The following is a 15,083-nucleotide window of genomic DNA, read 5'->3' as shown; positions in this document are numbered from 1 at the left end:
CCAGCTCTTTCCTCTATTTCCCTTGACTTTCCTCCTGTCCCACTATCATGCTCAGTCCCCATCAGGGTTTCAGCAATTCCTCTTTGTTACATTACCCTTGATCATGCTCTGCCAGGCCTCCCACACTCACCTCACCACCAATTTGGATCACTTGTTGTTCCCTTGTCCCTGCTTTAGGTCTCCACTCCATCCCTCCCCTCCACCACTGCCCCTAATATCATTCACATCTATATGATTATTTGTTTTGGGTCTTCTGATGCATGATACCTGATCCTGTCAACATTTCAGAACACAGCCTGGTGTGCTTCCTCCATGTGGGCTTTGTTGCTTCCCATCTAGATAGCTGCTTGTGTATCTTCAAGCCTTTAAGACCCCAGATGCTATATCTTTTAATAGCTGGGCACCATCAGCTTTCTTCACCACATTTGCTTATGTACCCATTTTGTCTTCAGCAATTGTGTTGGGAAGGTGGGCAACTCAGAATGCTAGGTTATTAGAACTAAGTGTTCTTTCATTGAGGGAGTACTTGAGTAGAGGCCCAATGTCCATCTGCTACCTTAATATGTAAGTAAGTATTTCAAGTCCTGTTGGCTTGCAGAAAGCAAGACTGTGACACCTGCATATTGCAGCTTGTGAATGAGCCTTCCTCTAATCCCGGTTGCATGTTCTTCTTCATTTGACCAGGTTCTCTGATAATTTGCTCAGCAAACAGATGGAATAAGCATAACAAAAGGAGACAACCCTGGAACATACTTTTTCTGATTTTAATAGTATTTTCTTCTGTTTGAAATACTCTTTTTTAGGCTGTGGAAAGGTTTCATGAGCACAATTAAGTGTTCTGGAATTGACATTCTTTGCAAAGTTATCCATGGTTTGTTACGACTCACACAGTCAAATGTTTCTGCATGTCAGTAAAAGACAAGCTGCATATGAGGCATGTTTTTTTTAATATTCTCTGACCCATTGGATGTCAGCAAAGAGATTACCTGGTGCCAGGTCTTCTCTTGAATCTGGCCTGAGTTTCTGGAAGATTCCTTTCAATGTACTGCTGCATTCTTTTTTGAATTATCTTCAGTAAAACTTTACTTGTATATGCCATTGTTTGATATTTTTCAATTCTGTTGGGTCACCATTCTTTGGAACGGATGCAAATATGAATCTCTTCCCATCACTTGGCCAGGCCACTGTCTTCCACATTTCTTGGCATCGACAAGTGAATGTTTCTAGAGCTGCATCAGTTTCCTGAAACGTTTAAATTGGTTTCCCAGCAATTCTTATAAGCTTGCATTTTGCTGATGTGTTCTGTGCAGCCTGGACTTCATCCTTCAACATCATTGGCTCTTCATCATATGGTACCTCTTGAAATGTGGAATATGTACCCATTCTTTTTGGTACAGCAACTATGTGTATTTCTTTCAGCTGCTTTTAATATTTCCTGCATAATTCAGTTTTTCCTCAAAGAGCCATTAAATATTGAAAGTCAATGCTTGCAATTGTCTTCAATTCTTCAAAAGAAATGTTCGAGTTCCTTCAACTTGAGATATGCCAAGAGCACCATCTTCCCTTTCCGTTTTCTAACTCCAAGTTTCTTGTACATTTCATTATGTTTGACTTCATCTTCTCGAGGTATCTTTTTGAAAAGTGCATTTCTGCTCTTTTGCTCCATCATTTCTTTCATTTGCTTTAGTTACTCAATGTTCAACAGCAAGTTTGAGGGTCTCTTCTGATAGCCACTTTGGTCTTTATTTTCCATCTTCTTAATACCTTTTGTTTCTTTATACGATATTCTTGATGTCATTGGCAATTTGTGTTGTCTTTGGTCATTAATGTTCAATGTGTCAAATATGTTCTTGAGACCGTCTCTAAATTCAGGGATATACTTAAGGCTATACGTTGGTTCTGGCAGATTGTTTTAATTTTCATCAGCTTCAACCTTGACTTACATATGAGAAATTAATGGTCTGCTTCACAATTGACCCCCGGCTTGATTTTGGCTAATGACATGTTTCTTCACCATCTTTTCCCACAATTTAGCCAATGTGATTCCTGTATATTCACGTGGGAAAATCCACATGTATCGTCACTGTCTATGTTGTTGAAAAATGGTATTTTCAATGAAGTCATTGGTTTTGCACAATTCTACCATGAAATCGCTAGCTTCATTTGTATCACCAAAACCATATTTTCCAACTAGTTTGTTTTGTTGAGTTCTAATTTTCCAGGATTCATAGGTCATACATTCCATTTTCTGATTATTAATGGATGTTTGAAATGGTTTCTTCTTATTTTGAATCGTGCCCCATTGCTGGGGGAAGGTCCTGAAAGCTTTGCACTCTCCACATCCGTAAGGTTGACTCCACTCAGAGGAGGCAGCTCATCTTCAGTCTCGATTGCCTTTCAGTCTGAGGGGCACATCTTTGGGCACGGACAATACTCCACTGCTATTCTTACGGTTTTCAGTGGCTCATTTCTCAGAAGAAGATTGTCTATCTGTTCTCCCAGGTGTTTTCTTAGTCTGGAAGCTCCACTGAAATTGGTACCCTAGAATCGCGCAACAGCAAGGCACCATATTATGACAAAATGGAAGACAAGTGGTTGAAACAGAATTGGAAATATTTCGTGGCCAAGTCTTCAGCAAACATGCTCATGCACACTGTGACTGTTGAACAACTCTATCAAATTCTGCTGCACAGGGTTACTTAACCACGGGTTTGAGAAATGCTGAAGTGGGCAATTGGTTTGAGCAGTCACCTAGAGGAATATATGGAGGCCACAAATAAGAGAGAACTCTACAAAACTGACCTGGGATCAGACATTTCCTCTGCCATTTACTAGCTTTGAATCCATTAACGTCTCTTAATCAAATAAGCTCTCTGGGAAGCAATTTCACCTATAAAATAGGCATGATTCTGAACCTAAAGGTCTAATTTAATGATCAAAGATAAACATACTGGGCAAATAATTAAACATTCAATAATCGATAGTTAAGTGGTAATTTATTCATCTACATTCTAAGACCTCTCTACGGGAGACATTTGAATTATGTCATTTTTATGTAAGCTCAAGGAAACAGTAAAACTATTGAATGTTACCAGCCACATACATATCTCTCAACCCAATACTGTCACGTTGATATTGACTCAGAGTAACCCCATAGGACAGATTGTAACTGTTCTGTAGGGTTTCTGAGTCTGTTAATGTTAATGGGAGCAACAACAAAAAAACTTTCTCCTGAATATGCATAAATCTGTTATATATATGTATATAAAATATATGCTAGGTTCAAATACTGCTACATCAATGAATGATCAAACTTCATGGAACAAAGATACTGTAAGGCCAATGAGAATCTCTTATTTAAAAAGACTCACTAAACCTTGTTCACAGGAAATGGAGAACTTCAGCCACATGAAATTAAGCAGAGAAGTAGGAATTTTCCCCCTTTATTGCTTTTTTTGTGACATAAAAAATATTTCCATTCTCTGTTCCCAATTTTGAGCCACTCCATTTTACCCAGATCTTTCCTTATAAGTTCATTACCTTGAATAAAAAAATACTATCTCTGTAATTTTCTGTAATTTGTTTCTTCCTTGCTGCTTATTATCACTTTGATCTCAGCTTTCAAGATACATGACTTCTTCTCTTGGAGAAACATAAATAGCTGATCAAAGTGGACTTGCAGAGGCCACGTTCAGGTAGGTGAAGCAGTAGCCTCTCCAGATATTACGTTTGACGATACAATATTTGGCTTTAAATTAAATTGCTACTGAAACAAAATAAATGATATCTTTTACACTAAGCTTTGATGTCTAATAGGACTCAAATGACATGATTTGTTAGGAGGCATATGCAGATGAGTAATTTAAAAAATGTATAAGCAATACTCAACTCAGGAATTAAATAAGACCATAATATTTTTTATTTAATAGCAATTACAAATTTTAAAATATTTAAATTGGTAAATGTTGTTACAGTGCAATACAAACAATGGAGTATTCAAGAAGCCCAGAAAAAAAGCATCAATCAGAGATAAAGCATGGAAGACAATTAATATATGAAATATTTCTAAAAGGCCCAAAATACAAGTATAAAAAAATTAAAATCAGAACTGCTTACTCCAGGAAAGATTCTAAATTCTCCCTGAAATATATTTGTTTAGCGTTTCCCTATTTTTTAAACGCCATGAGTTATCATTAACAAGTTTATAGCATAAAAAAAGGCAAACATTAACTTAACAACAAAGTTCACACTAGGACAAAAGGTGGATTTTTCTTAATAATAAAACAGAGGCAATTGCAATGCTTTTTATTGGGATAGCAACAGAAAACATGGAGAATGAACAGTCAGCCATGAAGTATTCATTTAAGGTGAGATCTTAGAAAATAAAATAAAGATCCTTTATGAAAAAAACAACAAAATAAAACAAAAGATTGTGTGGTTGTGACTTGCTTATAATCCAATTGTTAGGACAAGTTCCAAATTTACCCAAACATCTCAAGCTTTAAAAACAAGGTAGGTGAAAATGTCCTAGAATCGTGAAATTAAAAACCAACAAACAAATTAGAATATTGAAACATGGTATGAAGTTGTGTCCTGACCAATTAAAATACAGTCCCAATTTTATTTTAGGATCGACTTTTTATGATGCTGTTTTTGCTGTGTGCTTTGGAGTCAGTTCTGACTCACAGCGCCCCGACGGGCCCTCCCAGGCCCTCACCACTGCTCTTAGGTTGCAGGGCATTGATGCAGCCCTGTGCCGCTCCATTGTGTCCAAGGTCTTCCTCTTTTTCACTTACTTCTTCTGATAGCAGTGTTCAGTTCTTTTGACTTTACCTATAAAAATACTTTTATGCATTTCAAAAGCTTAAGTTTTCTTAAAGAGCCCTTAGTAAAGTTAATGTGCACTGTCAGTTTTTAAAAAGTTTGTTCTATTTTCTATATACCATATATATTTGGTTGTTTGTGTTTGGGGTCTTTTTTTTTAATGCAGTTAGCCCTGGGAAAATGATAAATTTTCAATGATGCTCACAACTTATATTGAGCATTTTAATATCTGATTTCTATGTTACTATTTATTTGTAAAATATCTGCTTATGAACTATCCTGACTTGTTTCAGTGATGTAGCTGTAAGTAAAAATTTAAAAATTATATAGTTAAAAATATTTTAGAAACTCTAGTTGCCAGATAAAAAAGTATAACTCCATCACCCCTACATCCAGGGCAGACACCACAAGGAATAAGAGGCTGCTCTATGAGAACTTTATGGTGAAACCAGTTTTCAAGAAACAAAACCAGACCAACAAAGAAGGCTGTCCTCTCTGAAGTTAATCAGAAGTTTATGGATTAATTTGTGTTTATAAGAGCTAGATGTCTGACTCTATTGTTTTTAATTGTTAGACATGAAGACACCCAGGATGTTGATCTATAGAACACTGCCTAAATTGGTTAAACGCTAAAATGTACCTGCTCTTTTTTCTATTGTATGGTCACAAAAAAGGAGTAAAAAAAGTAACAAGCAAAAACTTTCATTTCTTTACTGTCTTATGCATTCTGATATCACATGGCAAAAATACCCAAGACAAATGGACATTATTTTTTTCCCCCATCGCCCTTCTTGCCATTAAAAAACTCAAAGTAAACAAAAGAAAAAAAACACAACTCCTCCTAGAGACCAGATTTCTCAAAAATGTATTCCCTAGTTTGGAACCATGTATGTCAGGTTTCCGCCCAGAGCCCATTTTTATGGTGGCGAAGTAACTCCCTGAAGGGCAGGGTCATAAAGGAAGTGCTGACGCAGCCCTAACCACTGTGCAGGCTTGTGAATGGCGCCACGGTTATATCTGCTAGGAATTCTTGAAAAAGTTTGCAAAACACGGTCTTGCTTTAAAAAAAGAAAAAAAACGCCAGAGAGAGTTTGATGCCAACATAAACATGCTTTTAACCCATTATGTGCTAATTTGCAGAAAAGCCATTAATGGAGAATAAAGCACACAGAGCAGCAGTCACAGGAAATGTTCTTTCAAACTTCTTTTTGACTTTTAACATGACTTTAATCAATTCCATGAAGCATGTACGACAGTTATAAACTGGAGGGTATTTTCGCTCAGAACGAAAGAAGCGGGGGTTTCCTTCTTTGCCAGAGAGGATGATTTGGGGCTTGGGGTTAGGAGTGGGGATAGTGCCAAGACACACATACAAAATACCCTGGCTCTTTCAGCACATAGAGTATTTTAAGAATATTTTGTAAAAAAATTGAAGGCCTATCTTAATGCATCCTGATTTTTTGGTGTATGTCTCTTGCCACACCTGCAGTGATGATATCTTTTCCTATTCATCAGCTTTTTTAAAAGACATTTTTGTAGAAGTTGAAATGTAAAAATGTCTCCCATCAAATCACTTTCTCAACATAAGTAATCCGTGTGTGTCTTCTGTGTTGTTAATCTCCTCCTTTCCTTAGTCATGCTCCTCAACAGAATCGTAGTCAGCCTTATCCGGTTGGACCAGGCACGGTGACAGAAACAGGGTCTTACAGGGGCTTATCTCTTCTGATATTTTCACAACGTAGACGCCAGCTGCAGTCCAGGTAACCAACCACGTTACCATTGCAACGCTGTGAACTATGGCAAACGGGCCTCGAGAGAACTGGTGTACCCAAGGCTAGCATCCAACAGAGATGCAGCATGATTGGGGATACAGGAATTACAATATAAGCCTGTGAATGATAAGGAAAAACAAACTCACTGCTATTGAGTTGATGCCAGCACATAGCAGCCCATAGGACAGTGTCGAATGACCCCTGGGACTTTCTGCGATTGCGACTATGGGATTAGAAAGCCCTGTTTTTCTCTTGAGGAGAGACTAGTGCTTTCTAACTGCTCACCTTGCAGTTAGCAGTTACTAATACATCACCAGGTATGTTAGACAGGGTTCCCTAGAGAAACAAAACCTGATTTTATAGATATAGGAGGATAGGTTTATACAGCAAGAAGGAATATAACAGCTCATTAGTCCACACAGCAGTACAGAGGGTTCAGTTCAACTCACTTCCGTGGAACAGTTAATATACTGGAAGTCCTTCTACTCATGTGGGCTGCCAGGTCCAAGGTCAAGGAAGCAGACAGCGGAGTCCTCCTTTGGGAAGGCAAGCAGACTCTGCCCACAGGCAGCAAACAGCAGGGTGGGTCACCAGCAGTCAGTAGCTCAGGAGCTTAGCGAAGCAGATTGGATGCGATATCGAACACAAGCAATGCAAGGTGACAGGATCCACTAGTCTCAAGCTCAAGCGATGTACACACCAGCAGCTTGGCGAAGCAAGTCTCAAAGGAGCCTCAAGCTCTAGTGACACATCCATGGGTTGGCTTGGCCCACAGGTAGGATAGCTCACAGACTGAAGCAGAGAACTAGCTCAAGCAGCAGCACACTCCAGCATGCTCCAATCACCAGAGAACAAGGGAGAGGGGGGCAGGCCTTGCAGAGCCTTTATCTCTTTGCCCTCCAATCAAACTGCAACCTGATTAATCCCACATGTTCCTATTGGCCAAGTTGGCACAATAATCCTAACTATCACACCACAGATCCTGCAAATGACAACAGTGAGCGTTTATACAGCATTTATTATGTGCTAAGCATTGTCCACATTCATTTTTAAATGCATAGAAAATCTTAGGATATAAGTATTATCAGCACTTGACCTATTGGGGACTGAAGCACGGAAAGGTCAAATCAGCTTATGAAGATCACACAACTGTAAGTGGCTGAGCCAGGATGGAACCCCAAGTAGTATGGCTATTTCTTATGCTGTTTTCTATCCTTCCCCATCCCCCAACCCCAACCACCATCACTACACTGCACTGCCTGTTAGCTGCCTGGCATTGCACGAAACAAATCAAAGAAAACTTAAGCTTACACGGTAAGCCAAAAACAAGCTCACTGATATTGAGCTCACTAGCACCCAGAGTCCTATATGACAGAACATAGCTGCCCTGTAGGGCTTGCAAGACCACGCATCTTTACAGAAGCAGACTTTCACATCTTTATCTTGTGGGGCAACTGGTGGATTCAATGCTTTGGGTTCATAGTCAAGTCAAGTGCTTATCCACGAGGCTCCCAGTGCTGCCTAAACATGCACACTCGCCCATCAACTGATCTCCAAGTAGAGATAGCTTCTTTTACAAGTGCTAGTATAATTGTCTCATTTAACTCCATAACTACTTCTCTGTAAGAAATGCTCTAAGGTTAAGCATGTCACCTGCTTTAAGAGTAAGTGGATGTCACCTGCAGTGGGCAGTTGAGCTACATTACTTTTCTCATGGGGAGGGGGGCATGAATTCATGTGATCAGTATGTGGCCATTCCGACAATCAGGTGCCATGGCCGGAGCCATAACCTTCCCAAACTGTGCAACTCAGATGAGCATCTACTCAGAGGTCTGTTGAACCACATTGGGACCCTTGGTAGGAAATGTGGAGTCATCTTTTCAGTCCACACCCAATTCCCAGGTCCTACTCTCCATTTGTCTGCAAGAAGTTCAAGATTATGTTAGTTTATTCTGCTTCGATGATCTGAGAATTTCTACGTGATACAAAACCAGACTTTTAATGAAATACTCATATCATTTATGATACTTAATTTTTCTCCCTCTCTTCTCAGTTCCTTCTTTCTTCTTCCCCTTGTCTTCCTTTCATCCATCCATCCATCCATCCACCCACCCACCCATCCATCATCCACCCATCCATCCAGTGCTTTTTGCAGGAGAGTGGCATCATAGTGAAATGTATGGGCTTTGGATACAACTACAAATCCTGGCTCTTAACACTCTAGTTTATTCTTGTGCCAGAATAAATCACTCTTTTTATTTTCTCCATCTATAAAATATAGACCAAAAAATCACGGTATCTGCTTCAAAATGATGTTGTCAGAAGTAGATAATATACATATAGTGCTTAGGAGACAGTCAAGCACACATTAAGTGTTTAATAAACAGTCCTTGTCATCACTCAAACTTCTAAGAGTTTTTCCTCCTTATCCAAGCAGAGATGTGGAAGAAAACTTCCTAAGAGTTCAATTAACAGTAATAACTACTGTTTCTAGATAGATATACAATAAAATTTCAGAATTTATTGACAAAATATTTGATCTTCTCCTTTCTTTGACTGTCATCATTGAACATAGATGATGCAGTGGATTAGATAACAAGGCAGTTAATAACAAACATCTTACTTTATCACTATTTGGTAATAATTTTTACTGGAATTATTACTAATTGGTTTGCATTTTTTCTGCTTCTATCAGTCAAGACATAATTAACTCCCACTTTGAAGATTACAGCTAATATTGGTAAATGTAATTGAGTTGAACAGTCATAGAAAAACTTCCTAAGGGGGGCACATATTTAACTTTGATTACCCACACAATCCCTTATTTTGGAAAACCAAACCCAAACAAAAGCACTCACTAATTTATCTTCCACATCATACCTTCCTTCACCGCCTGTTTCTTGTCCTGATTTTCAAGTTCTGAGTCATGGCCGACTTTAGGCTCCACCATTTCCTCATCTTCCTCATCCTCTAAAAAAAAAAAGAGAGAGAGAAAAATGCAATGTTTTCTTTCCTTCAAATCAAAGTCTTTGGTTGATGGTGGGAGGTAGGTGTAAAGGGTAAAGTTCCAATCATTTAGGGCAACTTCTAAGTAAATCAATCCACAGTGAATGCCCAAGTTATATGTTCCTGAATACATGAATACATTATCTCCAAAGGAACCCCTTTGAAATCTCCCCCAAGCTGCTGAGAAAACGTCCCTGAGTCTGCACCTGCTGCCTCCCTCTCCAGACCTTCACCACGTGTGACGTCTTGGAAGTGCCTCCCTGACCCCTGAAACGTCTTCTGGGATGGTCCAAGAACATATCTTAAAACGTTTCCACCTGGAGCACATTCTCGATGGGGAACACCTGCTCTACAGAGGACTCATTTCCAATCTCATCCTCACCAAATTAATTTGCTTTTGACCTACAGGAAAGGGTCAAATGCAGGTGTGACCCCAGGTCAGATGCCACTGGCAAGTAAACAACTGGGGGCAGGGCCCCCAAAGTCAATGCCATGGGCTTGGGAGGAAGCAACCAACCTAAATGGCATTTACGCATCCAGAGAAGTCTATGCATTAATGTGAATTTAATGAGCACTAACAAATGGACCCATGGGCGACCACTGCCAGATGGTAGAGTGCCCTTCCTGCCCTATGCAAATAGAGGCTCCCTCTTCCTCTTCCTCTTCGCCTCATCCCCCTTTCATCGTGGAGCACATGAAATCATCAGTCATGATGTAGAAGATGTGAAAGAGAGTTAAGGTGTCATAAGAAGATCAAAGTTACAGAAAATAAAATGATTTTAAAATTAAAACTGGCATCTACAGTTTTTTTTTTTTTTAACTAAAATGTCTTCCCTTTCAGGCATTACAAATATATCTCTGTAGGCTATGGGTTCCATTAGTCAAACAGAATTTAAAAAGAAATGATTTTACTCTATTCCCATCATACATTCATTCAAATATGCGGCAATTCACTAAATACTTATAGGCCTCCTGAGATAGCACGTTCCCATCACTATTAATTTCTGAGATGTTATCAATTCAAATCTTAGCACCAATCACTTAGAGGGCAGTCTAAGCCCATAATTAAATGCCCAGATAAACATCGAAGCCTGGAAACCAACCCCAAAAGTTTTGACTATATTAAATGACTTGTAGAAGGAGAATCAACTTTAAAAATATGGACGTGTAAAGCACAGCATTGCAATTTAAATATTAAACTTTTAATGTTCTGTATGTGTGTGTAGACTGTAGAATCAATCCCATTACATCAGCACTGAAACAAAGAATGTGAAATATACATATGGGAAAGAATACAAGGTCATATATATGAGACAACATTTTTCTTTTTTTTTTTTTAAACATTTTATTAGGGGCTCATACAACTGTTATCCCAATCCATACACACATCAATTGTGTAAAGCGCATTTGTACATCGTTTCTCAAAACATTTTCTCTCCATTTAAACTCCCGACATTAGGTCCTCATTTTTCCCCTCCCTCCCCGCTCCCCCCTCCCGCATGAGCCCTTGATAGTTTATAAATGGGTATTTTGTCATGAGACAACATTTTTCATTTAAATATCTGAAGAGAACATTGAGTGCTCAGTTTTCTAAATGGATACACTTTAAAAATGTTGTTATAAATAACACATCTAAACCCTTATTTTCATATAATCATATTCCTACTATCACCCACAATAAACCTCCTTTCAAAGTTTACTGTGAACAAAACAGAAGGAGCATCTAGACCTGAGGTATCTTCCTAAGCTAACTGTCAGGACTGAAGGTGGTTTCCCCAAATGTCTTTGAATTCGGCAGCATGAGGCAACATCAAGTTCTAACCTGTCGCATTTGGTGTCTTAATGATCTGGTGCTGCTAGAACAGAAAGAAGTGGCAGCTTTATCACACAGAAGTTTAGTTTCTCATAGTTTGGGGCACTCAAAGTCCAAATTCAGAGTGGACACTCAAGCCTATGAAGACATACCTTAGGCCAATTCTGCGTCACTAACCTAACAAACCACCTTGTTCCCAAATAGGAATATTATCCCAGGGATAGGAGGCAGGGTTTGGAACACATTCTGCGGGGGGGTGGGGGGTGGGGGGTGGGGTGCCATGGAGAACATAAGGTTTTTTATTTCAAGGCAAACAGGCAACATCATGACAGTAAGTGACATTTGCTGCTTAATTAGAAAAATAATAATTCTATCAAAAGCACAGCTGTAAAAAGGACTAGGCTTGTTATTTTATACACAGAATTAGGAGGAAAGATGGCAGGTTATCCAATACTTTAAATAGAAAACCCACTCCTGCTAAAATTTTCTTGCAAACTTTCCTTCTACCAACAAATATTTATTGAGCCATAACATGTACGAAGTCGCATGATGAGATACTGTCAATGAGGGAGAACGCATTCGGAAACGAGACAGGAAAAGAGGCCTGTCCTCTTACCGTGGCTCCACACCAGCTGGAGCCATTCGTTTTCAGTGGCCACAGAATTCTCTGTCTCAGTCTCTTCAGACCGAAAGGAAGGTTTCGGTGGATTTGTTAAGGAAATAAAACAAGAGACTGGCTTGTTTCTCTGCACACTGATATGTTTGCCTTGCTCAGCAAAGAGTATATTTTTCTTTAAGACTCTGGTTTCCTTTCTAGTGCAATTGGAGTTACTTCTGTTGAAATCATTTTCAAAACAGTTAAATAACTCTGGAGAAAAGGATTTATGTAGACCCACTACAGACTACTGATATACGACTTGTGCTACTAGTCCCTACCCAGTTATATTTCCTCTGCAATTGGAGAGAATAAAGAAAAAATTACCACCCATGTATGGTTTCCTATACTCAGGTTCACATAAGAGATGAAACTAGTGGTAGAATTTAATTACCTGTCAGTCCAAGGGACTCATTTCAAACAATGGCATATATATACCTTATTTACTACAACTCTGATTCTTTACATTGATCTTCCTTTGTCACATCTCTTATCTAGAACTAGCCTATTTTTAACAAGATTCTTTGTTGTTGTTGGTAATAAAAATCACCTTCCAACTGGCTCAAGTATAAATACATTTTATGAGTAAGAAGTTTTAAATGCCTTCTGTATGCTAGACATTCTTCTTCGTCTTTAAATACTTCTCCTGGGGGCTCGTACATCTCTGATCATGCTCCATACATTCCTCGAGTGTGTCAAGCACATTGGCACATCTGCCGCCATCATTTTGAAAGCTTTCTCTTCCCACTTGAGCCCCTGATCAAACAATGGCATATTTAAGACACATTATTTTATTTACCCCGGATTCACTACTATCTCCAACTGCTGCTTTCTTCCTCCTAGCTGTAAAAAAAGTGCTTCCGTAACCACTGGCGTTCTTCCTTAAGGTTTTTGTGAAGGTCTAAATGAGGAATGACACACCAGGCTGCAAGCACATCTAGCGCACAGAGCACAGAACTTGACCTGCTATATACGCTCTGCAAGGGTTAGTTGTCATCCCCTGGTCCGGGACGAAGCCATCACAGCCAATTTTAAAATGCCACAGTCCTCTGATTGCTGACCTACTCTGCTGGCCTCCCAAATGGGAGACTTTTGAAAGACACTGCAGTGGGACACTTGTCATTGTTTGGTAACATCGTATCAAAACTCCTTTCTGTCTCCTCTTTCGGATGGCTCCATTGGTGAGCTGTGAGGCCCTACTTCCCTAGCCTGAAGCTCAAGGGCAAGCACTTTTCTCCTCTTTGTATCCTAGCAACCAGAATATGGACCATCAGATTAGACGTTCCCAATTGGGAGGCAAAGCTGGGGGTGGCTAGGATGTATTTGGGGCAGTTGTTGCAACGGTGCCCACCATCTTGGTTAGATTGTCCCTGAAAAGTCAAGTGTCTGGACTCGCAAAGCTGCTGCCCCTTTTCAGTCCATTGCTTCTACCACCTGTTGATTCTCTGAGCACCAGACTCACAAGGGCATCTTGCGACTGCCCAAAAGGAGAGGCACAGAGCAATTACCCAATGACTAGAAGTCTACCACGCCACAGTCCGGAGATGCATAATTGTGTGCCACCAAGAACTACTGCTAACTGGACCAGAACATCTCCTCAATTCTCATGTGGACGATCATGAATGGTAGACTGGATGAAATAATTTTTGGCTTAAGAAATGAATAGAAACTAGCTTCCAAAATACAAAAGGCATAGCAAGAAGAATTCTAAACGAAGCTCGCTAATATGGGTGGGCATACTTGGTGAGCAACAAAAAACCTGTGTTGCTGGTGCTGACACATTGCTTTCTACTGAAGAGGCTGGCTGCGTGTGGACAAGACTGCAGGCATGGGGTCAGTGCGAATGTAGACGGTTGCCATATTCCAGGCAAGATGATGAGAGCCCAGCCTAGGGGAGTTCGGTTGCTAGTGGGTGTGGTGAATTAGAGGGCAAACGTAGACATGTGTTTATACAGCAGGCATGGAGGGCTCCTACGCAGAGCTCGCTCCAGGCACTTGATCCTTCGACTAATCTTGTGTGCAGCTTGCCAACTTTGCCGGGAGTCCGAAGGAGCCACCCTCCCAATATGTACCCCACCAGCCAAAATAAAGTATAACATGCGCCACTGAATGCTTGCACAAACCAAGGTGAGCGAGTGCCTCTGTGCTTTTAAAATATGCAGGGAAGACATATTTTGTGGGATTTTCAGTAAGCACTTTGTTAAATATACTACATGCTAATATTTAAAAAACCTTCACTTTCTGGTCTAGAAAATTCTGGCCAGAGCAAAGAAAACATACATTTCTCATCATACAGAGCACCCCTGTTAACACTCCAGGCCACATCAGTTCTCTCCTACGGCTCTAACATGACACTACTTGGAAAGTTTACTTCCTGATGGCATGTCACCCAAGGCATCGCAAATGAGAGGAAATGAAAGAAAATACTCAAAATGAGAGAGGAAGCCAGAACAGATGATTTTTTAAGCAGTTTATAGTTAGAGTTGAGCGTGCATATAAAATGTATGGGCTAAAGCTGTACTGAATGGAACTGATGTGAATTAGCCAGCTGGCAGGGAGGACAGAGACAAGGAAGAGAATACTGCCCAGCTCAAGGAAGTTCAGGCAGGACTTGGTGGATAACTTCAACAATGATATTTGTGGTAGTCTCATAATCTATTGTCAATCTGACTATTAAGTCTTCCCTATTAAGAGTGAAGGGGTGGAGTTTAGCCTGTCAATCAGGTCGCAGATTGATGATCTCATTTGGAGGTACTTTGGAAATAAATAGCTCCCTGGAGGCAGGACACATGCTGACTGTAAGACATTCCTGTTAACAAGACACATGGAGCTATGCTAGAGCCCTGGAGCTGACGGAGCCACATGGAGACCCCTGCCACCACTGAGATACCTCCACTGCCACTGGATCCACAAGACTTTCCACCCACTGGCTTGTGATCTTCCTGCATTAGGCATCAATGCATGTGTTTCATGAGTCTGAAGAGGAATTTACAGACTGGTACTGGGCATATGG

General features: G+C 40.0%; 1 protein-coding gene across 6 annotated transcripts in view; it reads right to left on the bottom strand.

Annotated features, from left to right (window-relative positions):
- DYNC1I1 (dynein cytoplasmic 1 intermediate chain 1) overlaps positions 1-15,083 on the bottom strand; it is a 321,188-nt gene that overhangs the window by 140,052 nt on the left and 166,053 nt on the right. For all 6 annotated transcript variants that reach the window (XM_004702674.2, XM_004702676.2, XM_004702675.4 and 3 more), the window contains one exon: positions 9,477-9,566. In XM_004702674.2, the coding sequence (XP_004702731.1) occupies positions 9,477-9,566 (90 nt within the window). The remainder of the gene's footprint in view (positions 1-9,476; positions 9,567-15,083) is intronic.

The sequence above is a fragment of the Echinops telfairi genome, unplaced genomic scaffold (genome assembly GCF_000313985.2).
Source record: "Echinops telfairi isolate 266 unplaced genomic scaffold, ASM31398v2 ScPeMD7_23;HRSCAF=83, whole genome shotgun sequence".
Taxonomy (NCBI): domain Eukaryota; kingdom Metazoa; phylum Chordata; class Mammalia; order Afrosoricida; family Tenrecidae; genus Echinops; species Echinops telfairi.
Note: the sequence above shows the minus strand (reverse complement) of the source record. Positions and strands in the feature narration are given on the sequence as shown.